General features: G+C 52.7%; 2 protein-coding genes across 4 annotated transcripts; both read right to left on the reverse strand.

Moving 5' to 3' along the window:
* Positions 1-4,354: 4,354 nt before the first annotated feature.
* FXYD5 (FXYD domain containing ion transport regulator 5) lies at positions 4,355-15,381 on the reverse strand. Of its 2 annotated transcripts, XM_032323766.1 has the most exons (10): positions 15,244-15,334; positions 14,820-14,897; positions 14,435-14,495; positions 12,498-12,578; positions 11,707-11,757; positions 10,218-10,334; positions 8,077-8,172; positions 7,018-7,047; positions 6,866-6,940; positions 4,355-4,695 (listed from the first exon to the last, which is right to left on the reverse strand). In XM_032323766.1, the coding sequence occupies exons 3-10, from the start codon at positions 14,493-14,495 to the stop codon at positions 4,646-4,648; spliced, it is 561 nt and encodes a 186-aa protein (XP_032179657.1). In that variant the 5' UTR covers positions 14,820-14,897; positions 15,244-15,334; the 3' UTR covers positions 4,355-4,645. The 2 variants fall into 2 exon arrangements, with proteins under 2 accessions (XP_032179657.1, XP_032179656.1); XM_032323765.1 differs by lacking the exon at positions 14,820-14,897 and having other exon boundaries at positions 15,244-15,381.
* Positions 15,382-15,794: 413 nt separating this feature from the next.
* FXYD7 (FXYD domain containing ion transport regulator 7) lies at positions 15,795-25,139 on the reverse strand. Of its 2 annotated transcripts, none has more exons than XM_032323786.1 (6): positions 24,918-25,139; positions 20,588-20,617; positions 18,404-18,478; positions 18,232-18,265; positions 18,023-18,063; positions 15,795-16,199 (listed from the first exon to the last, which is right to left on the reverse strand). In XM_032323786.1, the coding sequence occupies exons 1-6, from the start codon at positions 24,946-24,948 to the stop codon at positions 16,177-16,179; spliced, it is 234 nt and encodes a 77-aa protein (XP_032179677.1). In that variant the 5' UTR covers positions 24,949-25,139; the 3' UTR covers positions 15,795-16,176. The 2 variants fall into 2 exon arrangements, with proteins under 2 accessions (XP_032179677.1, XP_032179676.1); XM_032323785.1 differs by having other exon boundaries at positions 18,223-18,265.
* Between the last annotated feature and the right edge of the window lie 93 nt (positions 25,140-25,232).

Consider the following 25,232-nt stretch of genomic DNA (forward strand, 5'->3'; position numbering starts at 1 on the left):
CTTAGGAGGATCACCAGCTCCTACAAAGGGCACTGCTTGAGGAAAGGCCATTCCAGTTCCTTCAAGCAATAGGAGACCATCCTCCCCAGACAGGGGTGCAGGCTCACTCAATGGGCAAAGGAGATGTGATAGCCTTGTCAGAATCTGCCCATATAACCCAAACCCACTTTTGGGGCTCCTGTTTCTTCCCATTCAGTGCCCTAGCATTAACCAAAGGACCGTGTAAGGTTGGAAGTTGGATGGGAATTGTAAATTCGGTTGCTCACAGGATTTCACTTTGAGCGTGTTTTCAGAACTCTGGGACCTTTCTCTGGAGGAAATAAGTTTCTCTCTCCACAGCCACAGAAACGTTCGAGTCCCTCGGACAGCTCTTAGGCTGGGGATATAAAGCTCTGAGCTCCCCGTTTTCTTTCCTCACATTTTCTAGCACTCTTAGAGGCAACCAGCCACTCATTAACCACCTTATTTTTACCAAAACGTCCTATGGAAGCAAATACTTGGTCCCCCGGAGCCTCGCTACTGATACAGCAGTTATCGATACTGATCTGAGTAACTGCTTTGCCACTTCGTGCCATGGGCTATCAGTGTCTCCTTTGCCACGGGAAACAAGGTCATTAATGCCTTTAAATCTGATTAGATCAGAGAACCAGTTGCCTGTGACCTTGGTATGTGTCCCGCAGAAGCCAGGGCCCACCATCGCAGGGCTAGGCACGCAGCTGGTGCAGGGGTTGGAGGAGCTGAAAGAGGGGGGAGGTGGGAACAGAGGCAGGCCCGCTCTTGCTTTCTACCAACGAGGTGAGTCGTCATAGATAAACAGCGACTACTGGAAGCCACAAGATGGCCACGGCTCCAACCTTGACCCCGCCATCCACCATGAGAACGTCTCTTGCATCCTACCTTAACCAGAAGTGTACAGAGAGGGGAATGCTGGGAAATGTCATTTCACCTAGCCAAGTGGACACATCCCAGAGCCACCTCACGGGGTGTTTCCAAAGCTGTTTAATCTCCCCACAGACAGGAGCTCACAGACTCACCCACCTCCCTAAAAGCAACACCTCACTGAAGCAAGCCTTTAAAGTCCCTCCCAACAGCCCCAAAAAGGCACGAGGTAGTTCCATGTGAAGAAAGCAGATTCCTTCCAGTGAGTGTGATGTGGCCTTAATTCTTCTAGAATAAAAATCTTGTCAGTATTGTACTCAGGAGTCTGGCTGCATTCCGAGAGCCATTCCATTAGGTCTTGGCAAGCCATCTCTCCCCTGATGTAAGAGCGGGGGAGGAGCTGCAGTTTAGACACCACAACAGAAAAAGGGGTCTTGTGCCAGAAGGGGTTGGGGCAGCAGATGGACAGCCTTTGGAGAGCACTGGGGGCCTTGCTGGAGAGATTTCTGGATGTTTTTTCCGAGTCTGAGAGTCAGTATTCTGTCCCCTGGAGGTCTCCACAGACTCCAGTCTTAGGAATTACTTATTCCTTTCATATTTGAATAAAAATAGCATGAGTCCCCATCCTTAACTTGGGAGAAGCTCAGCATCGTCCCCACCATATATCCATGCATTCCTCGAGGCTATTGTTTTCCCTGATGGTAGCCAGAGTGTCATGGACTCAGCTAAAAGACTACATTTCCCAATTTCTTTTAGCAGATAGAAGTGGCCAATCGGAAGTAAGCAGAAGTCTTTGGGAGGGGATCCTGGGATCCCCTTTTAAAAGGACGAAGCTCGCCTAGTGGTGCCTTCCCCTCCACACCTTTTTCTTTTCTTCTTGTTTTTCCTCTGGAACATGACATGGTGGTTGAGGCTCCTGCAGCCATTTTGTGATCATGAGGTTTAGAGCCACATGCTAAAGATGGCAGAGTGGTAGGTCAGTAGGAGCCTTGTCCCTTATGACACCAACGAACCCCTTCTCCAGTCTCAGACTACACACTTCATAGTTCTGTTATGTGAGGGAGAAATAAATCACCTCGTTGAAACCACTGTTGTCCCCAACTTATGGCTCTTGACATTGAATATGGTTTCTGCTTCCAGAATTCTTGGTATGTGAGATAACAACTTTCCTTTGTGGCATTACCCAGTTCCCTCACTATAAGAAGATTGTAGTTTCCTACCTTCTTGAATGCAAACATGGCTGTATGATTTGCTCTGGCCAATGAAATGTGAGCAGAAATGATGTGCATGTCCCTTCTGGCAAAGACTACAAGAGCCAGTGGTATCACCTTCTTTCTTCTTTGTGTCACTGATAACCAGAGATGTTTCCAATGGTGGCTTCTCCATCAGCTTAGGTCACATCATTGCTCCCAGGCGACCTATGATAAGCATGAGGTATGACTGCGAACATACCCTTACCATTGTAAGCCACTGAGATTTTGAAATTATTTCTGTCACTTTTCGGCCTGATACAGGGAATGAGGAGCTGAGAAGCTTTTTGGAAAGCCTGGTGGAGTGGGCTCTAGGCTAAGACTTTGCAGATGATTTCCAGAACCTGACTCTGGAGAAAAATTTGCCTCCACTCCTGTGTGCTTCTTGTTGATACTCACAAGATCACCACACCAAGCAATTCCCCAGCTGGTCGTCCTACAATTCAGTTCAATTCTCACATGCACCAGAGTGAACGCGGAGCCCAGAGGGGAATGGATGGGTCCCATGAGGCTGCCCCTCCCCCCCTTCTGACACCCCTGGATCGTAGGTCCCAGGTTACCCACAGTTTCTGTCAAATGTGACTACAAATTGGGGGTTTCCATGGTTCCCTCACCTTGGATTTGATTATTTGCTGGAATGGCTCATAGAACTCAGGGAAACACTTCTGTTTACCAGTTTATTATTATCATTATTGCTTACTCCAGAACTTCATATAAGTGGTAGTATTAGGAGTGAAAGTACCCGCGAGCTTTGGTACCCGGCTCCTTTCACTCAGGCTAATGCTTCTGCGAGTCCTCCTTGTTGCTGCCATGTTTCGTTGTGAGCCGTATTCCTTCTCAGCATATGCCACAGTTTGTATCCACTCACGTGTGTGTGTGTGTGTGTGTGTGTGTGTGTGTGTGTAATATACACATGAATGACCTCCCCCGCCATGCATTAGGCCTCCAATTAGCAGCTGGTGGCTATCAATCAAAAATATTTTTAGAACCCCCATACGTATATATCATACTACATACATCACAAATATAATATACTTGTATCCCATGTAATATGTCTATGCATATACATAGTATATATCACACATGTCCACATGATATATATTACATATAATACATGTTTGTTTTCAAGGGATTTATCCCATTTATTTTTTATTTGAGAGACAGAGACAGGAGAGTGAGCGCAAGCCAGGGGAGGAGCAGAGCGGAAGGGAGAGGGAGGAGGAAAGAACCTCAAGCGGGCTCCATGCTGGGCACGGAGCCTGATGCAGGGCTTGATCCCAGGACCATGAGATCACGACCCAAGCCCAAACCAAGAGAAGAGTATATAAAGAGTCAGATTATTTGGTTTTTTTTCTATTTTATTACTTTTCTATTTTATCTATTTTTTCTACTTTAGTTTCTTTTTTTTTTCTGTTTTATTACTTTGTTATGCTACTCACAGCCCATGAAACTGGTTTCATAATCCATGAAGAGGCTGTGACCCAAGGTCTGTGAACTCTTGTTATGCAAGCCCCCGAGGACAGGACTGGTCTCTGTACTTTGTCGTGATGGCCTGTACACCAGGGGAGTGGCCTTTGCCCGGGGCCCCACGCTACAGAGGGCGTGCTCCAGCCTTATCCGGCGGACCCCCTCTCCAGGGCCTTCAGGATGTGCCCAGCAGAGCCTACGCCTTTCTTGACCCTGCTCGGGGTCCCCGGGACCCTGGAATTCCCTGCCCAAATGGCTCTGAGCTCACCCCCTCCAGGGCCTGTGTGGCCTTCTTGATGGGCCTCCCCCTCCACCAAGAGGTGGCCCAAAGGCAGTCATTTGTAGTGGGGGGTGTGGATAGAGTTCGGATGGGCAGGCTGGGGAGTCCACACTCGTGTGTGAGGCCCTTCACAGTGACAAGGGATCTGCAATGTAAAGAAAAGTAGGCCCCTGTGGGCCTGGGACTTCCATTTGCACTTGGCCAGTTTCCTACCAAGGTGAGGGGTGAGCTCACATCCAGACGCCAGGCTGGGGTCTTGAACTGCTGTGGGCCCAATCCAGTGCTGATGCTCCCACCAGCCAGAGTCCCCACGGCCTACCCTCCCATCCCTGCTGCCTCACACCAGCCAGGCTGTGTTCTCTGGGTTCCCTGCCTTGGCTTTTGAGTCTGTGGCCCCCTTCCTTCACTCCTCAGGGGACCCCTCCCCAGTCCCAGCTGCATTTTTCCTCTCCCCAGTCACGAATGATCAGAGGCCATGGGCAAGGACCACAGTGCTTTACTTTTCATCTGAACACAATGGGTAACTTGGGGAGCAGTGCCCAGGGAGCTGGGCAGCCCTCTGGGTGGGCAGGATGGGGAGGGGAGGGGAGGGGCCTTGGGCCATCAGCCCCGGCTCTGGCTCCATCCGGGTCTTCCCTCTCAGGCTGGGCTTTATCGACTATTCTGTAGGCTTCGCGAGGGGAGGGAGGTGGCTGGGCACGGTGAGCCGGTGGGGACTCAGTCTTGGGGTGCCCATCGATTCAGTTGCCGGCCCCTACTTCCAATGGTCTCACCTGTTACGATTCCGGCATAATTGGGGTAACCGCCTACACTTGCCACCTGTGGGTAAAGAAAAGGGTTCAGTCATGAGTTGGAACAACAGTGATTATCTCGTGTGCTCTGGTTGCTAGGGGTCAAGGCCTGCTGACCCTGTCCCTCAGGAAGCTCCAGGGCAACCCTGAGCCAGAGATGAGGAGCACACAGGAAAAGAGCAAGTGCGAGGGCCCCAAGCAAGCAGCCTCCCACACACACAGAGGAGCTTGAAAACCCCTCTGAGCTTGTGTGTGATTCGTTCATTCAGCAAATATTTACTGCGCACCTACTATGTGCCAGGCTCTGATCTTGGCACCGGGAGCACAGCTGGGGACAGGAATGAATAAAATCCCTGCCCTGCGAGAGCTAACTTTCTAGTAGTCGGGGAGACCGACAATGAGCAAAATGACTAAGTCAAGTGTAGGGACAGTGATATCAGATGGTGATGTGGGCTCAGAAGAAAACTAAAGCCAGGAGGGAGGCAGGGAGGCCCAGGGGCCGGCGCCATCCTCACGGCATTGACTAGAGAGGCCTCACTGAGCAGGTGACATTTGAGCACATTGAAAGAGGTGTGGGGGGAGCCACGTGGACATCTAGAGGAAGGGTGTTCCAGGCAGAGGGAATAGCCAGTGCGAAGGCCCTGAGGTAGAAGGAGACAGGTGGGCTTAATGGACAACAGTGGAGGTCGGGGGGCCAGACCAAAGTGAATGAGGGGGCGGATTCCAGAAGACAAGTCTCCAGCTGCCACCTTTGCCTACTCACCTCGTTCTACTCCCCGCCAGGCTCACACAGTCCCAGCCACCCCGGCCTCTTCCTGTGGTTACTACAACATGCTCAGCTAATTCCTGCTTTGAACTTGCTGCTCCCTTTACCTGTTTTTCAAATCGTCTTTCTCATCATCAAGAATCTGTTCTGACTTTATCTCTTTAGCGGGAGTGTCTCTTCCCATCCCTCCTGGCTTGTTATTCTGCTTTTTTTTCCTTCTGGCAATGTCCACTCTGCTCACTAATGCACTCGCCTCTTTACTGTCATCCCCCCACTGGATGTGAGCTCCCCAAGGGTGGGGACCGGGCACAGCATAGGCACAGAGTAGGTACCCACAGATGACTGTCCCCGGAACCACTGCCGGCCCCAGAGCTAACTTTCAGGCTCTGCCCTCACACAGACCTGGGTCCAGTCCTTCCCTGATTTTCAGGCGCTGAACGACCTTGGGCACACCCCTAGTTCTCTGAGCTTCACTCTTCCCACAGCGGTCTGGGTGGGGGATGGCGGGAGGAGAGGGGTGAGGACAGGCTCCGGCACAAGGTCAGGATCAACAAATGGCAGAGACAGTGTTTCTCGAGTCCTGGACTCGGTGGGGGGCAGGAGGCACCCGCCATCTCTTCTCACCACTGCTAGTGTTCTGCCTCCCACCTCAGACAGAAAAGGATGTGGCTGTGTGTGCTTTCCTGATGGGGAAGTTGGGCAAGAGAGGCAATAACACTTGATGTAAGCTATATGGCTTCACGCAGAGCTTGTGAACGGGTGGCCTGTGTGTTTTAGTTCATCTGCAGCATTTTAAAAATTCATTTTTCTTCTCATTGTTCTCTCTCTGCCCCCATTCCCTATACAATGCTGGGCTCCATGCAATGCTGTCCCCAACCCCCAAGAGACGGCAACCCCTTGGCCCCTCGTCACCTAGCTGAGCCCTGGCTGGGAGGCCGTGGCCAGAGAGAGAGGTTTGGGTTTCAGATCCCTTCCCCCTCTGCTCCCTCCTGATGGGATGGAGGGCAGGGGCATGCAGAGGCTGGAAACCTCTCCCTGGAGCCACGGAGCCACGACCCAAGCCAGTGGCCCCATCTGCAGTTCTGTCTCCCACTAGTCCCTGGCGCCACCACTCCCTCCTGTCACCTCTCCAGGCTGTGGGGACACGGCTGCCCCTCCCCGATGCTGTGCCATCCTGCTGCCACCAGAAGAACCACCCAGCTGAGCTCAGCCTATATCTCCAAAGGGCATGTTTGGGCTAAGTCAATGGTGATCATTTTAAGCCATTGACTTCTTCCAGTGTGGTTTCTCCAGACATGTAGCTAATAATGACCTGTTTAAAACAACTCTGCCTCAGGGAGGAGGGGCTTCAAGAACTGATCCCCTGAGTCAAAGTCCAAGCTGAAGCCTCCTCCCTCCCAGGCTTGGGGCCTCCCCCAGCTCTGAGTCTTACTCGTGAGGATGACAATGCCGGTGATGAACAGCACAGCTGCGACCAGCAGCCCCCGCTTCCGGAGAGTGTACTCATCTGCAGAGAGAAAAGTGGAGTAGGACAAGAGGGGCCTCCCTCCCTGCCTCTTCCCACTCCTCCCATGGGTAACTTACCATAGGAGAAGGGGTTGTCCTCACTGGAACCTGGGGGGACAGACAGGGAGCAAGTCAGTGTTCAACAAAAATTGTGGAGTGAAGCAGTGAATGACGGAGACGGTAGGGAGGGAGGGGGAGGACCTGGGCCTCAGCCTTGGGATACTTAGAACCAAAGCCTCATACAATGCACCACATGGCTCCCACCTCCTCTCTACCTCAGCTCCTTACTCCAGCGCTCACCTCTATGGCCACCCCACTAGCGGCTGGACAAGGCCCCTCTCACCTCAGGGCCTTTGCACTGGCTGCTGCCTCTACCTGCAACACCCCTGCCCAGACATCCACATGACTCCCCCTCAGCTCCTTCTCAGAGAGGTCTCCCCGGCCCTCCAGTCACCTCTGCCCATAATGCTACTTTATTTCTCTTGATAGCAGCTTTAAAATACCTGATAGATAATTCTTATAACTCTTATTAGTGTCTCTATCCCCCACAAAAATGGGGAAGAGATTTCCCAAGAGAAGAGATTTTTGTGGGCTTTGTTCACTGCTATCTCTCTGATACCTAGAACACAGCAGGTGCTCGTCAATGTGTTTTGAATGAATGAATGAACTCTCTATGTGACCAATCATTTCTACCCCTTCAGTGGGGCTGGCTGGGCAGGAAGTGGAAGATAAGACCACAAAGGGACAGATCAAGGTATCCCTGAAACAGAGCTCCCTTCCTGACGCCTAAACTGATCTCAGAAGCATGAGGAAGTACAGCTGAGACCAGAAGAGCCCCTCAACTGAGCCCAGATGAAATTTCCAAACTGCAACCTTGGGAGCTACATAAATGGTTGTTATTTTAAGCCACTGAACATCACGGTGGTTTGCACTGGGCAATCATTCATGGATTCGTTTGTCTATCCAGACATTTATTGGACGCCTACCTTATAACCCCCTCCTTCCAGCCTTGAACTCATGTATCCACCCAACACATGTTTACGGAGGACTATTTCATGCTGGGCATGGTTCCAGGTGCTAGAAATACACAGGGTATAGGAAATTTCCTGTTTCCAGTCTGGGAAGGGAGTTACTGACCAGTCGGCCCGAGGATAGGGTCTGGCCTGCCGCCTTTGCCTGGAGACTGCCTTTTGGAGACCGTTGTGCCTTTACTGGGTTCAGCCGAGGGTGTGGCTAGAAGGTGGCAGAGGGCAGAAATGAGTTGTGGAGGAGACAAGGCACAATGACTTCCCTTCCTGGGATCATGACCTGAGCCCAAGGCAGCCGCTTAACAGACTGAGCCTGCCAGGTGTCCCACCACCTCACTTCTTAAGTATGAACCGACAGGCAAGGATCACGAGATATTCAGGAAAGCCTTGGCCAAGGGAAGGCTCAAGCCAGACTGGCAGCAAGGACAGACACATGAAAACCACAGAGAACGTAAAGGACTGTGTGCTGTGCGGGGCTCAGGCACACTGGTCCTAGAGAGCCTGGGCTCACATTCTGGTTCTGCAGCTTTGGGCTGTGTGGCACAGGGCCAGCAGAGGAACCTCTCTAAGCCCCAGTTGCCCTCCTGTAAAATGAGGTTTTGACAGTTCCTACCACGCAGGGGGCCATGAGCACTGAATGAGTTAACATGGGAAAGCTTAGCACAGTGCCTGCCACAGAGCAAACTCCACTGCTGCTGTCACCCTAAAGCTGGCTCTCCTCCTAGGAGCAGCTTCCCCTTTCTTTGGGGTGGGAGGGCCTGCTCCCGCTTTACCCAGTCCATCTGGTTCTATTGTAACACAGGCCACAAGGGGGAGCATGTGACCCAAACTCCTTCTTCCCTGGGAGGAGGGCTCTGGTGAGCCAAGGCTCTAAGGTGCCTTTTACCACTTGATTTCATGACCCCCTCAGCCCAACTGAATTTCTCTCATGCATATTCAGGAACATGATATCATAACACAGAGTAACTCGGGTCAACACGGACTCACAGCAAATGAATCTAGAGATGTGAGAATGTTTTCTCCATTGGGAAGAGTAGACACAGTCACTACAAATCCCTGCACCTCCATTTTGGTGGAAAATAGAATAGTTCTCTTCTCTAAGACATTTTATTTCCATCCCTGGTAAAATTGCTTTAATAGATAGGCTCTGTCAGAATCAGATGCTTCACTGCCATCCTTGGAAAACTACAATGATTATAAAAATCCACAAGGGGAATGACATGGCCTTGGAGGTGATGCTCTTGTGCAGAGCCCAGTCTGCACAACTGTGCATGTATGTCAGCCTGGGAATGGTCCAAGCTACAGTACCTTCCAGATGGGGCTGCTCTTCAAATATGGGTCACATAGGAATGGGAGACCACCTGCTGGCTTCCCCTCAGCTCAGCATCCTTTCCATGCCTGTTAACTGACTCACTGTTCCTGAGGGGAACTACTTCTTCCCTGACTCTGGTCTATACAGTGCAGACAGGGGTGACCCTGCTCTCCAGCCCCAGAGTGGGCACAAGTCTCGGGCCTAACCAGTCAGAGCAATCCGTTTCCCTGGCTCCCTTGGCCATACGTAGGCGTGTGACCCCAGCTGGCCAGTGAGTGTCAATTCTATGCCTTGGGCTACAGATGAGAAAGAGATGTGCTCTATCTGCTGGGTTTATGACTTAAATAGAACTATAGGACTATATTTGCCACAAGAGGGGAAAAGAAACTTGAGAACTTAAGAACATAGACAACAGAGCTGAGAAAGAGAGAGCAAGTCAGTTATGATGGCAATCCTTGAGGACCTAGATCCAGCTGTTCCTGAAATCCTATATTGGGACTTTACAGAACACATATAGCCAATAAATCTATTTTACTTTTAGTTGTGTTTGCAGTATTTTGCAAGTGAAAAGCTCCTGTTCTAACATGAAGAGGTACACAAAGGAAACATCTACATCCACATTTCCAGGTGCCAGCCCTATAAAGGAACCTGAAAAATAAAAGTCTATCAGGTTTGGAGAACACTGTGTACAACAAGCTCCTGTAGGGGATGCTTGCTGCAAATGAGTGTTAATAGGACTCCAAGAAGTCCCGCCAAAAAGAAATGTGTTTAACTCAGAGTTTCCCAAATACCTTTGACCGCAAATCAAAACAGAGTTTTTTGAAAATGTATGAACAATTCCCCAAACAGGTGCTCTGAGAAATGTACCTGGGGAACTGTTGACCCAGATAGAGAATTAAACAAAATTTGTATGTTGCCTTTCTAGTCCCAGGCCATACCTTCTGGGCCGGTCTTGCCTGTCCTCGGATCTGTGGTTAGGGGCGGGTGCACTCCAGTCGGTTGCTGGGACTCCATTTTCGGGGTCTGGATCTCCTCCTCCTGCTCTCGTGTTGTTCCTACTCAGGTCAGATGAGTGAGGGAAGGGTGAGCAATGAGTGAAACAGGGGCTTGCAGATCCATGAAACATCAGAGGGCCCTCTCCCCCTCCTCTGGTTCGCAAAAATCAGGGACGGTCATGTTGCAGCTGTCACAGTGCGGGCGGGAAAGGGGGACACTGGCCTGTGGCTGGCGGTAGGGTGAATCTGCACAGCCACTTCCCAAGAGGCTTTGAAAACACATGTCGGTGTTCGTGTTCTTTGTCCCATAGCGTTGTGGGTAAACGCCGAGATCCGGGACCCCCAGTCCCACCTCAGTCCCTGACTTATTGTGACACCTTGAGTGAGTTATTCTGAGCCTCTGTTTCCTTGTCTGTAAAGGAAGGCTGTTCTATCTCAGAAGGTTTGGGTGAGGATTGAGTGAGTGAACGCAGGTCAGATAGAACCATGGCCAATATATCATAAGCGTTGATGGGGTTTGCTTAAGGAGGAGGGAACGAGGTTGCCTATTGCGTTGCTGGGTGTAGGAGAGAAGACTAATATGTTCACAAGACGTGCAAGTTTTCCCTAACCGCGCTCAGACATCCAAGCGGAGTACCAGACAGCAGTGCAAAAGAACAAGACCAGTGGTTTATACAGGAATGTGGGGAGAGCCTCCAAACATACCATTGCATGGGGGGAAATAGCAAGTTGCAGAACAACGATCATTTTGCAAATGACCAGCTCACAGGAACACGCTCCCCAGTCAGGATATTTTCTGCAGGCAATCCCCCTGTGGTCCAACATCTCTGGGGGGCTACTCCCCAACCAGCGCCAGCAGTGGGGGCCTCTTGGAGACGGTGGGGAGAGAACAGAATGGGGGATGGACCATAGGATTTCATCCCGCCTATAATATCTGTATCACTTCTAAGCAGAATGTGTGCACGTACTATGGTATCATTAAATATTCATGGAGAAAATCGGGGAGAACTTTCTGAATGATACTCCCAGAAACAATTCAAAGGTCGCTTGAAAACTCAAAAAAGGCAAAAGATACAGAGATTAAAGGAAGGAAGGAATGGGTTTGGCCCCTGGGGAGTTGCCGGGGTGTTTGCAAAGCTCTGATCCTTGAGCTGGGTGCCGGTTACGCAGGGGATCAATTTAGAGTAATCTGCTTTAGTTCTATGTTTATGGGTTTTATATTTTTCAGTCTGCATATTCTTTTTCACAATTTCGAAGGATTTGTTTCTAAAGAAGCGGAGGTGGGTGGCTGGTTGTCCCACCACAAAGTAAGACAGAGGGTTCAGAGCTGGGGGACCAAAATGAGTAACCAAGGACCGGGAGGGTCATGTGGGAGAGAAAGAAGAAGAGGGCTCCATCCCAGGCCCACGGTCCTGCCCCCTCCTCCACTCACCACCAGTCTGCGGGCTTATCTGAGGGGTGGGCTTGGGTTCTAGGTCTGCATCTGGAGTCCAGAAACAGGGAAAGAAGAGAGAGAAGATGTGGAGAAGGCCTATGGGTAGAGGAACTGGGGGATTTCTGTAGCCGCTCAATTTTTATAAAATTGAGATGACTTAATTAACTGAACCACTTGCTAACGCCCCAACGGCCTCGCCCACACCTGCCCTGCTTCAGCCTTCTCCTCCCACAGATGCATATGCCCCTACTCAGAACTCATCCGCCTCTGGAAAGAGCCCCCTGGAACTTTCCTTATGAACCACCATTCCCTGAGTCTGGGTCCGCTTCATTCAGTGAGGCCGGCACCAGTCTTATTGGGGTTGGAACATGAGACTGGGGTCTGGTCAATCAGCTTTGGCCGTGGCCAAAATGATCAGCTCATGGCTGGACTTGTCACCTGAGACCTGTCAGGGATGCTCAGTTGTGGGACTTTTGCTGGATTGGGGAAGGGGAAATCCATTTTCCTCTGGCTTCCTAACAGGACGGACGGAAGCCTCAGGTCTCTAGGGGCCGTCTTGATCCCATAAAAGGATCATCCAGCCAAATCAGAAAAGATAGAACCAAGAGACTGAGACAGGTTCCTGATAGCATCATTTGAGCACCTAGACCCAGCCATACCTGAAGGCCTATCACCAGACTTTCTGATTGCACAAATCCAAAATTCCTAAGCGTTCAGAGCTTGAGATTTTTGTGGCTGTTGTTATTTGCAGTGACAGGATCTTGACAGATCTATCTCTCTTTCCTCACCTGGGGCTGGTGTCAGAGCACGAACGTTTGACTGGTTTGGGTCTGCTGGAGAAAAAACTGTGGCCTCCTTCGATATCTGTCCTGAGAAACCAAGGGCAAGGAGTCAGAGAGGAGCCTCTTGTCCTGCTTCTCTCATCAAAATTCCACCTTGCCCTCCCCTCTGAAGCTGTGGGCAGTAGCTCAGGACATACTGGTGAAGCAGCAGACAGACAGACAGACAGACAGACATTTGAATAGTGATATCCATCCATGGTCCTGGAACTGTTTTAAGAAACGCTGATGCCCAGCACTCCTTCTCCAGCTCCTCTCCCTTGCCCGAACTTGTGGGAAAGGAGAGGTGATTTAGCCTCGTGAGCCCGGGTCCTAAAGTTAGCCAGGGCTATGGTCTCAAATTCTGTTTCCAGCAACTTCCTTCCTATGTGACCTGGAGCGGGTGAAGTCCTCTCTCTGAACCTCAGCTGTCTCACCTGCAAAGACGGCATACTACCTGAATCTGCTTCTCAGGGCTACGGACAGGGTGAAAGGACACAGCAGAGGAAAGGGTCTCCCCTACTCCCTGATATGCAGCCAGAACTGGATACAGCCACTGCTCCCGCCCTGGCCCAGCCTCACCCTCTCTGGCCTGGATACCGCCCCCCTCAGGGCTCCCTGCCTTCATCCCTGCCCCCTGCAGTCTGCTCCCACTGGCAACCAGAGAGGCCCGTCAACCCCTGGGTCAGGTCAAAGTGTTGCTTGTGCAGAGCCCTCTCCTTGCTCCTAATACAAGCCAAAGGACTTGTGGGGCCTGGGCCGTCCCCCTCTCCCCTCCATCTGGTCCCCTGTCACCCGTCTCACCTCTCCTCTTCCCACCCTGCCCTTGCTCACCCCAGCCTAGTCACTTGGCCTGCGCACTGTTCCTTGCACTCACTGGACAACACTCATCCCCCAGATGCCTGCTTGGCTCACCCCATCATGTCCTTTGAGTGTCTGCCTAAGTATCACCTTCTAGCGAGGTCTTCTGGGGCCACCCCGTCTAAACAGTCCTCATTACTCGGCTCTGTTTTTCTCCATAGCACTTACCACCTTCTAGCATGCCATATAGTTTGCTGATGGATTGTTTATTGCCTGTCTTTCCCAGCTAGAATGTGAGCTCCTGTGTTATGTGATGCTGCTTCTCCCATGCATAGAATAAAACCTGGCACACAGTAGCTGCTCAGTGAACACTGGCGAATGACGGAAAGAATACATGAAAACCATTTTAACAAAGACAAATGGGGCAGTTTATGACCCAAATTCTGGGGACAAGAAAGATGGTTGTATCCCAGCCTCACTGCTCTCTAGCCTCTAGCACACGACACTTCCCTTTGCAGAGCCTCGGTCTCCTCATCCATAAAATGGGCCTGACCATATGCATAACAGGGTAAGGCTTAAGTTGAAATGAGTTCCCCTAGGCACCACAAGCCATGTAGAAAGCACCCGCAAATGACCACCATGAGTACTGTCTTCTAGAAACCCTCCCCAGGGAGGACTGAGACAGTTCTTACTCTTGGACTGGCCCCAGCTCACCCCCTTTGCCTAATCGTGTATTACCCGGATTACCCGGCTGTCCCAGGAGCGGCTTTGCTGAGAGCCTAGGGTTCCTGGCTGCTCAGTAGAAAACTGACACCAGTCTCCCAGCCAAACCAAACTCAGTGAGTTCTTCTTGGAGGTGAAATGAAGATGCTCAGCAGGACAGGCTCTGGCCAGACTCATTGGAAGCGGCCACCCAGGTGCGAAGTGTCCAAAGAGGGTGTAACCCCGGTCCCCTCCACCAAGCCCCCACTTCCTGGTGCTGCCTCGGTAGGAGGGTAGAGACACAGGGCAGGCTATCGAAATCCACTGGGCGCCCGCCCACCCCCCACCAGTGTACTCAAGGTGGGGCACTCTGGGACAGAGTGGGGACAAGGGCTCAGCCTTACCTCTGGTAGGGAGAATCAGGCCAACGATGGTGAGGAGACACAGGCGACCAGAGGGCGACATCTATGGGGTGAGCAAGAGCTGGAGTCAGCCATGATGTCACTAGGCAGGACCTCCCCCGCCCCCACACACACACATGCTGGTCCAGTGGGGATCCTGCAGTCCCTTCTTTACCCAGAGGAAGCACCTCTGGCTTCAAGGACACCCCCGCCAAGCCCCGCCAGGGCTTCAAGGAGAAGGAGGGCTCTAGAAGTGGAGGGAGACCCCCAGCAACCACCCCCTTCTTCCATCTGCAGGCCCCCAAAGAAAACAAGAAGCATCAGACCGAAAGGGGCTTCCAGTAGCAACCACCGCACAGGGGCACCCCTGGGGCAGAGAAGAACTTACCCCACCAAGGCTGAGCCTACAAGGCACAGGAGTAGATCAGGGGGGCCCCGTGCCTCCCTCGGGGGCTGTCCCCAGAGGCTAGGAGTCAGCAAGGAGGGGAAAGAGGAAGAATGAGTAATGTGCTCCCGATCGAAGGAAAAAGTGAGCTGGTGTTAGGGGCCTCACTGCCTCAGGGACAATAAAGCAGGATGCTGGGCACCTCTTGGAGACCCGACTGGAGAGGAATGGCAGAGAGCTGGGGAGACTGAGGCCCACAGGCAGCCCGCAGCCCACCGTAGTGCCCGTAGTGCCCGAAGAGCAGGCGCGGAGACTGGAGCATGAGTAAAGGGGCAGAGAGGCACGAAAAGAGCAGTCCTCCAGGCACCTGAGGCCGGCCCCTGAGCAGAGGGGAGGCGGGCGCAGGCGGATCGGAGGAGAGACTTACGTCAGAGCCGGGGGTCCCAAGCCTGCAGCCTCGTGGACAGAGGGCAGCGGCGGTGGCTGCGTCCCGGCGGAGGGTGTGGCCAGGGGAGAGCTGGCGGGCGGGGACCGAGACGGGCTCAGTCATTTCCTCTCGGGTTTCCTGGCTTCAGAGCCCGCGGTGGGAGCAGGAGGGGGAGACGCTGAGGGCGATGGGGGGCAGGGGTGAGAGGCCGGTTAGTGGCCTCCACCCACCGGCTGTGGGGAGGGGGGCGGGAGAGCACCGGCAGGTCTCGGTGGGTGGGAAACCTTTGGGGAGGCAGGGGAGCGTGGGCGGGGTGTCTACTCTGGGGTGGCGGGGGCGGCGGGGAAGCGACGGGAAGGGGCAACTGGGGAGGAGGCGCGGAGCACGGGAGGGGAAACTCCCGGGTCTCTGAGACTGGGGAGGCCACTGGGGCGCTGGGGGAGGGGAGGAAGAAGGAGGTGGCGAGCCTGGGGACGGGAGAGAGTTCCCCCAAGGTTCAGTTTTGCCCTCTCCCCCATTTTGTCCCCACAGATGAGAAGTCACAGACAGAACAGGGGAAAAAACCAAGTGCACATTTATTAAGCTCAAGACAGAGACTCCAAGGGTGCAAGGAAACCGATCTTCGGAGGGGAGACGGGGAGGTGCAGGGGAGCAATACGTGGGCATTCTGGGGGTCTGGGGCTGGACTCCTGGACCCCAGGAGCTGGAGGCCTGAGTCCCTGGGTCCGGGATGCAGACGGGCTCTTTGGGGGGTCGTCATTGCCAAGACCTGGGGAGGGGCAGCGGGGTGCAGCCGCACCAGCCTCGGGTGGGTGGGGCGGCTCATTCGGGGGAGCGCTCCCCGGCGCAAGGCTGGGGTCCCCACCGCCTCCACCCGGTCCTCAGGCTTCTGCACTCAGGCAGGGACAGCAGTGGAGGTGCCCAGGGCTGGTTTTACACGCCACCACCTCCAGGGGCTGGGGACCGGGGGTGGGGGGTGGGTGGAGACAAAGAGAGACACAGAGACAGTGTCAGAGAGCTGTGGTCACCCACACTGGGCACCTGTGCAAGCAGCCCCTTCCCACAAACCAGTGTCCCCTTCCCCCCATCCTCCCATGGAAGCCAGACCCCCAGGAACTGTCACCCTTGAGCTAACACTGGGAATGTTTTGCCTCCCCACACAATGATTCCTTTAGGGACACCTGTGTGACTTTTGTCCTGCCCCACAGGACACTGTCATGGAGGGGAGCATACTTGTAATGAGGCTGGAGACCCCTGGCCCATCTTGGGACCTTCTGGAATGTCCCCCCTGCTAGAAGGAAATCTCCATGCCCCTCCTGGGTCCCCAGCCTCCTCCTATACCCCCATCCTAGACGCACACCCTATTTCCCCAATGTTTGGACACAGTTGGAATTCCTCTGTGTCCCACCCACTGGGGACCATCCGGCAACTGGCGTGGGTCACAGTCCTGGGCATATTCTGAGACCTTGCCCCAGGTACTAGTGCCACCCACCCCACCCCACAAAGAAGTCATCCACAAACACCCGCCCCCCTTAGGGTTTTTAAATGTCATGAAAAGAACACAAAACAAAACACATCAAATTCACACAAAATCCCCCCAAGCACAGAGTACCCCAAGACCCACTTTTTAGTTCTAAGCCTTTCTGTGAGAGGCAGAGAGATTCCCATTTCTGATTTTCATAAGTCCCTGGAAAGGACGCAGTTCCACTAAAAACAGGTCAGGATATTTTTACATAATTCGAATTAACACCCCCAAGGAGTCCCAATCTCTCATCTGCAGCTTATTCCCTCCTACATCCTAATCTCTGTCCACCTTCCGCCCACCTGCACCGCCTCTTTCCCCACCGCCCTCACCCCTTCACACCCCCACACCCTCATACTCCTGACCTCTCCATGCCCCCACCCCCTCCATGGCCCCCACCCCTTTTCCCCACCCTTCACTCCCTCCACACTCTTCACCCCTCCACACCTGCCACCCCTTCTGTGGCCCCCCACCCCCCAACTCTTCCATCCCCTTCATCTCCTGTACTCCCCCTCCACTCTCCACCCCCCACATACACCCCCTCCATCCTTCTCACACTTTATTCCCTTCCTGTACTTTCCATCTCATACTCCTTCCATCCCCATATTGTCTTTTCCAAAATCAGTTTTTAAAATCTGTATTCTATGCGTCTCTCCTTTGCTTATTTTGATACAATTATCCAAAAACCCTTCCCTCCTTTCCTCCCTCCTCCTTCCCCCTCTCCTCCCTTCCCGCCTTCCTTTTTCTTTCTTTTTCCGTCTTTTAAAGTAATCTTTTCCCCCAATGTGGGGCTCGAACTCATAACCCTGAGATCAAGAGTCACAAGCTCCCACCAACGGAGCCAGCCAGATGCCCATCTCCTTCCTTTTTCTTGATCATTTCATCCTTGGTCTTCCCAGCTGAACAATAAGGTCTGGAAAATATCCCATCTTCCCCCCCCCCCCCCCCGTAGTGCTCAGCTCTGTCCCTAATCCGAATGCTGGGGCCCCGCCTCTCTTCACAGACTTGTGGCTTTCTCCCCTGGAGAATTAGTTCATCCTTGCTTTCCCGGAGCTTGTCTGCTTGTTTCTGGGAAGCTTCAGTGGACTCTAGGACGTTCCCCACACCCCACTGACTCCATAGGTTACCCTCTTCCATCCGAGGGGCCTCAGCTCCCACTGCGCTTGGCCCATCCATTCATGGGTGGCATCATTCTCGGGGGACATCCAGTGCCACCCCTCTTCCCCAACTGCCCCCATTTCCCTTCCTCCCCCTCACCTGAGGAGGGCAGCTCCGACTTACAGGATTTGCACGTTGGGCTGCGGAAGCAAAGACCAGAGAGAAAAGCATCAAGAAATCCAATAGCCACAGGCTTTCTGGGAAAGATGTGGGGACCCTGGGGCCCTTCTGTTAGGGAAATACCCCTGCACCCCAGGCTGCTCCCGCCCCTCTCCTCTCTCTCCCCGCTGCTGCCAGACCTCTCAGACCTGGAGTCCGCCTTCCTGCACTTGACCTTCTTGCCTGTGAGGAGACAGATAGACACAACGAGGCAGGACGTAAGAGTCTGGATGAAAGCCAGCAGGGAAACTGTAGGTGCCCAGGGATCCCAAGGCAGCCCCCTTGGCGGCACTCTGAAGCCCAGGAAAGGGTCACACTTACTGATAATGATGAGGATGCCCAGCAGGAACAATATGGTGGCCAGAGTCATGCCCACTGTCTGCACAGTGTCATAGTCTGGGGGAGACAATGGGGGACATCAACATGGGAAGCACCTCAGCCCTCCCTGGAGCCTCAACCTGGCTTCAAGGCTGCCTGGCCAGGGGCCCAGGGTCTAGGGATGCTGCAGGCTGTGCTGGGGGCTCCCCCAATGGGCTAGTGTGAGGATGGAGAGCAGGAGCTCAGGAGCTCCCTTGACTTCTTTACCCTGACTCTTCCCTAGATGCTTCATGTATACAAAAAACCATCCTCTACATCATAGACACATGTACCTCCTCTCCTTTTACTGCCTCCCACCTGGTCCTTTTCACCATTGTCACCTGTCTGAACTATCTCAGCAAGCAACCTGCTCTGTGGTCTCCCCGCACCCCAGACACAGGGATCCTGCTAATACCTGAGTCAGATCAGGGTCCCCCAGCTTGGAGTCCCCACCCCACCCTGGCTTCCAGTGCTTTCTGAGGAAAAGCTGCAGTTCCTTCTCAGACCTCACCCCACCCCACTTTCTGCCTCAGTCCCCTCCCCCAGGCATCCTCGTCTCTCTGCCATTCCTGGAGCAGATCAGGTATGGTCCTACCTCAGGGCCTTTAAATTTGCTGTGCCCTCTGCCTGGAAGCTCTCTCCCCGCCAATATTCCCACCTTACCAATTTCTGGGCTTTATTCAAATGTCAGTGAAAGCTTCTCTGAAACCTTGTCTATTTGGAATTTCCCATTCTCTCCCTAGCACTTTATAATCTCATTCTTTCCTGTATTTTCCTTCATAAGAAGCATTATTGTCCAAAATGCCACAGTAAATATGATTGATCCTTGAACAACATGCAGGTCCCCTTAGATGTGATGTTTTTTCAATAAATATAGTATAACACTGTAAATGTATTTTCTCTTCTTCATGATTTTTTTTTGGGGGGGGGGGTAAGCTCTACACCCAACTAGGGGCTCGAACTCATGATCCTGAAACAAGAGTTGCATGCTCTACTGATTGAGCCAGTCAGGCGCCCTTCTTCCTTATGATTTCCTTAACAACATTTTTTCCTCTAGTTTCCTTCATTGCCAGAATGCAGTACATAATACACATAATATACAAAATATGTGTTAATCAACTGTGTATGTCATCGGTAAAGCTTCCAGTTAACAGCAGGCTATTAGTAGTTAAGTTTTGGGGGAGTCAAAAGTTACATGTGGATTTTCAACTACATGGGAGGCTCGGCACTCCTCATCCCCACGTTGTTCAGGGGCCAATTGTATTTATTGAAATATGAATTTATAGAGCACCCACTCTGTACCAGCAGTGTCCTGGCCTCTGCCTCAGGGAATTGGCTTTCATATTGTGACAAAACAAGGGACAAGATAAAATGAAACATCTGGGCCATGTGACTATGACTAGATGTGTCTGTGGCTCGTGTTGGCAGAGAGTCAGGAAGGGCCTCTCCCAGCAGAGCAGTCAATATTTGATCTGAGCCCTGAAGAAGGAAAAGGAGCTTAGTCAGCTGTGTGGAGAGCTAGACAAGGAGCATTCCTGGCAGAGGGAAGAGCACGTGCAAAGGCCCTGGGGTGGGAAAGAATTTGGCATATTGGAGGAACAGTACAAGTGAGCAAAGGGAGAGAGCAGAGGGGTGTTTAGAAAGGGAACCTGGGCCATGTCTGCTCAACTTGGGGGTAACTTCTTTAAGCTTCAGTGTCATGGGGATGATATAATGGCATCACCCAAGTAAAGCTTTCCACAAGCCTCATAGGTAGAACCTAATACTATCCCTTCTTTGCAGAAGAGCCCAGAGAGGACAAGTTACTTGCTCAAGGCCACACAGCTAGTGAGTGGATAAGCTAGGATTCAAATCCAGGCAGCCTGGCCTCAGAATTGTATGCTTCTCTGGTGACCACAATGTACCACCCCAGAGACACGATGAAGCGTAGATGAGGTCCAAAGTGGGTACCGCCCCCCACATCCCACCAAATCCAATTCTGCCCTCCAAGAGCCCAGCTGATGTAAACTGAAACCTCATGGTCACACGGCAAGTGGCCCAGCAGGTATCATGTTGCCAGGGCTGAAGCCACTTCAGCAATAACCTGTGGGGACCAGCAACCACCCCTCTTTCCAGCCCCAGGGTACCCTCATCACATCTACCACTCACCATAGTAAAATGGATCAGGTTCCTGAGGAACTGTGGCAAGGAAGACAGGAAAAGAGAGAGAGGGAAAACACATTTCAACACTGGGTTTCTTAACATTTTTGAGACTCCAGATGGGGCCACTGGCCCAATATTTTCTGGGTAGAAATCAGATAAAGATGTCCTTTGATCTGAATGATATAGCCTCATGCATGGCAAGACACAGGCTTGAAGCGTGGAGCATAGGCTGGATTCCAGTCCTCACTCACACCATTAGTCAGTACCTTCCCTTGTTCAATGCACAACCCACCAAACTGTACATGGCAGTCCTGGAACTAGCCTCCTGTGGAAATCTGAGGCAAGCTACGGACTCATTCCTAAAAAACACATACACCTATCATTTGCATATGATGCTGGAGTTAACAGACTTCAATCCCACTGATAAACTGTTGAGTGTATCAGCTTCCCCTGAATACTCCCTAAAACTTCTCAGTTATTTGACAGCTCCCAAAAAATTAGGCACTGTGGCTACTATTCTCATCCACTCACTCCTGCCACTGAATCCAATGCAGAGGAATTGTCCTATAAAATACCCTATATTATATTACATATAATATATATTTTATGACTTATTTCTAAGACATCAATTTTAAGATTCAAAATTAATTTCATAATAGCTTTCTCAGTGTGTGTGTGAATATGTATGGAACTCTACCATACAAAACACACCCAACCATTAGAAGACTCATCCCAATTTCAGAAGTGTTAATGTGTGAATAAAATGTGTGTGTGTGTGTATTTACCTTTCCCCATCCCCCACCTCCCTGTCCCAAACCATATTCCCCTTCGGAAGAGCTTAGACCACACTTCCCATTCAAAAAGCCCATCTTGATGGCTCCCTCATTCCTGACAGCTCTCAGGACATTCTGTCTTGTCTAGAGCTGAATTCTGCAGAGCATGCATCACTAGCTGAGGGGAACCAGCAATGTGTGGCCAATGCTAGGTACAGTCATCAGTTTTCTCTTCCAGGCTTGGGGAAGGAGGGCAGCTTCCTTGATGCTGGGGGGTGGGGGGTAGTTGGGGGGGGAGACCATGTGACTAATTCTGGCCAATGAATTGTGAGTGGAAGCATCAGGTGACTTCCAGGCTGGAGCATTTAAATGTTCTTACAAGAGCTCCCTTTTGCCTGTTGCCCCCATGTTGCGAAGTTTTCTCTCGTGAACAGAGACACCCCCCGGGTCGACCTGCAATGGACGTATGGTATAAGTGGGACTTCAACCTTGATTGTCAGAAGCCCCTGGGATTTTTGATAAAATCTTTACTATGGCACACTCTAGCCTAAACTGACACATACAGATGGCACCCAGGCAAGACTCGGAATAGCACCATTTCTCATGATGTGTCAGTTTCTCCTTCTTAGTGCCCTGTCCGGTCTTCAACGAGGAAGTCTTGGGTAGGTGTGGAGGTGTCTTTAACACCTTCTTCCTTGCTAAGCTCCCTCTTTTCCCATGAGGACACCATCCTTGGGCTCCCAGCCTTCAGCAGACAGTGATAACTCTGTAGAATTTTGTGACATTATCTGGTTTTCTCCTTTATTTACCTATCTAACCAGCATTTGATAGCACTGACTGCATGCCGGGTTCTGTTCTAAGCACTTCACAGGTGTTAACACACTTCCATCTACACAGCTGCTCCCTGATACGGGTGCTGTCTTCACCCTTATTCCACACAGAAGGACACTGAGGCCCAGAAATGTGGAGTCACTTGTTAAAAATCGTGTTTATACTTGCCTTTAAGGCAAAAAAAAAAAAAAAAAAGGAAAAGAAAAGTCCTGATTTTCCATTTGTGATGGTGATATAAAATGAAGCTAATTAATTAAGCTTTGTCAAAAACGAATCCTTTAAAGGGAAAATAGTAAATGTGAGTGTGGAGAACATCTAGATAGGGCAAAAATCGTCCTCGAAAGCATCAAGACGGGGAAACATTATTTTAGAGTCGCATGTGCTGTCTTCGCTCCCCCACCAGATGGGGAGGAAGTTTGCTTGACTCCTCTGCCATTAATCCTGACATTTATAAAAGTCTTTCTAAGAACTTTTCTGGAATGAATGAAAGAAACAATGCACACACGAGTGGGTAAGTGGGTGAATGAATGAAAGCCCCCGCTAGGCTGCAGGAAGCCCCATCAGAGGTGGAGCGGTTGGATTAGACTACTTTGTCTCCTGGGTTGCCAAGTAGCCCACCTTCCCAAACCATCAGGAGCCCATGGGGGGAGCACATGGTCCAAAATCCTCTTTAGTTCATCCTGGGTGCCCCAGGCTCTACACAGAAGTCCCTCTTCTGGTCCCTGCCGCCCCAGGAATCTGGTTTCTCAGGGGGAGACTGGGCTAAGGGTGGAGCCAGGAGGCAAGAGAAGAAATGTGCACCACTCCTGGCCAGTTGCCAGGGAGACATCAGGAAGGAGGTGGTTGCTATGGCAACTGGGGCATCTTCAGAGGTGAAGAGAGGTAATGGGTCCCGGCACCCTAGGCTGGGTGGGGTCCTGGGGGTTAGGTGTCTAATTCTGGGGCCAAACTTGGCTCCGTCTGCTCCCTTTGTATCTCTCAGTGTTGCCCTGCAGGGCTGGCTTCTGGCCAAGCGGAGGGTCCTTCTCAAGGATAGGGACCCAGACCCACAGGTTGTGCTCCTGCATCCCTTTTCTGTTTGCCCCCATCTCTCCCTCTTGCTTTCTCACAGAGTGGGAGAGGCCTCATTTCCCTCCCCCATACTCCCCCCCACACACACAACTGATCCATTAATCAGTTTAAGTGGTGCAACACACAGCATGCTCTTCTTCCCCCCTCCCCCGGGGTTTCCCAAGACCTGCGGTCCCCTCTTCTGCTGTGACTGAGGAAAAGGAGGGGGTGGGGCTGAGGCGTCTGTCCTCCCACCTCGGCCCGTCTGCTGCCATCGATCCTGTTAACCACCATCTCTGCGAAAAGAAGCCCTGGGCTCCCGCCAGGCCCGCTGGCTCAGCCCTGCCCCCCTCTCCCTAGGGTGGCTTCCAGCCTCTGCACCCCCCCCCCCCCGCCCTGCTTCAAATTCTGCAGATATGGCTCGGTGCAGCAGCCCCTGCCTGCCGGGAAAGGGGGCAGGGAAGGCGAGATCAGAGTGGAACTGGGGTTCCCTTCACCACCAGGGGCTCCTCGGCACCACCGGCCCATCCCCTCTGGCCCTGCTCTCAGTGCTGGAAACCCCACCCCCACCCCCATTAGAGCATTCTTCTCCTGGTTCCTCTGCAGAGACAACCTCAAGAAAGGGGGCTGTTAGGGGGCAGCCAGTGTTTAAGTGGTCGCATAACTGGGTTAAGGGGCGTGAGATGTAAATCCCGCCGCAGCTGAATGGGGGTAAAGAAGGGACATCTGTGTGCACACCTGAGTGCACCTCCCGGACCAGACAACACCCCTGCATGCTGGCTGGAAAGGAGGGTCCCGCCATCCATTCCTGCCCAAGCGGGGGCTCACCGCAGTGGCTCGGCCCCACCCCACGCTGCTCCTCCTGCTCTCTCTCTCCCGCGCTGTGGGTCCATCTCTCCTCCTCCTCTGTGTCTTTCTCTATGCCTCTCTTTTTGTCTCTGATTTCCTCTTTCTGCATCCTTTTCTGTTGCTCTCCGCCTTCCCCTTCACTCTCAATCTCTTTCGGCATCTTATCTGTCTTCCCCCACGTCTCTGACTCTGGGTCCCCTGTCTCGCTCGCTCTCTCTTTCAGGCTTTCAATTCTTCACATTCCTTTCCATCTCCCGCTCTCTTCCGTCTCTTTCCATCTTTCTCTCACTTCCTTCAGCTCTCTACACCCTGTCTTTCCGTCCTTCTCCCTCCTTCCCGCGGAATCTGCCTGTCAGGGATTTCTGGAGACACCCACCATAAGAGCCCGCGCTGGAAAAGAGAGGCATATGCCTCCCCTCCCCCCACCTTGCCCATCTTGGAGACCCTGAAATTTGCGAGAGCCCCTGTGGTCGCAGACCCATCCGTTCCCACCCTCGAAGCCCGTCTCTTCGCGTCCACTACCGCCGCTGTGCAGGACCAGCCGCCCGGTTGCCATAGCTACCGGTCCGCGCATCCTTTCTCCCGGGACTGCCGCTCTCCAACCGCGGGTCCCGCACAGGAACGACACCACCGGGAGGGGGTGTCCACGAGGCCTGGAGGGGCGCCAAGGGGTGCACTGCAGGGGCCTCCACCCATGGAAGGAACAGACATCCCCTTCCCCATTCCCTTCCCTTTTCAGTACTGGAATCTCCCTAGATCCTCTCCCCTAAGCGTTAAGATCCAGGACCCCCCCCCCCACCAACCCGCTCGCCCTCTCCCCAGGCGGCGCTCACCCTTTGTGGGGGCCTGGGTCGGGGTCGCCATGCCGGGCCGGAGCAGGGGGGCGGCTGGATGCGGAGACGGTGAAGGCGCGGCTGCAGCAGCTGGAAGCTGGACGGACTGATGTCGGGGGGAGATGGGGGGAGCCCTCGTGTGGGGGGGGCCGTAGCCAATGGGGGCCCGGAGAGCCCGCCCCCGTCCCGGCCACCCCCGCCCCCGCCCCCGCCCACTCCCGACGTCCCCGCCCCTTCCCCAAGGGTGGGGGCGCCCCCTGCCGGGGCCAAGGGGGCGCCCGAGCTTCCGCGCAGAGGGACTGACAGATCCACCAA

Source organism: Mustela erminea, chromosome 19 (assembly GCF_009829155.1).
Source record: "Mustela erminea isolate mMusErm1 chromosome 19, mMusErm1.Pri, whole genome shotgun sequence".
NCBI classification, from domain to species: Eukaryota; Metazoa; Chordata; class Mammalia; order Carnivora; family Mustelidae; genus Mustela; species Mustela erminea.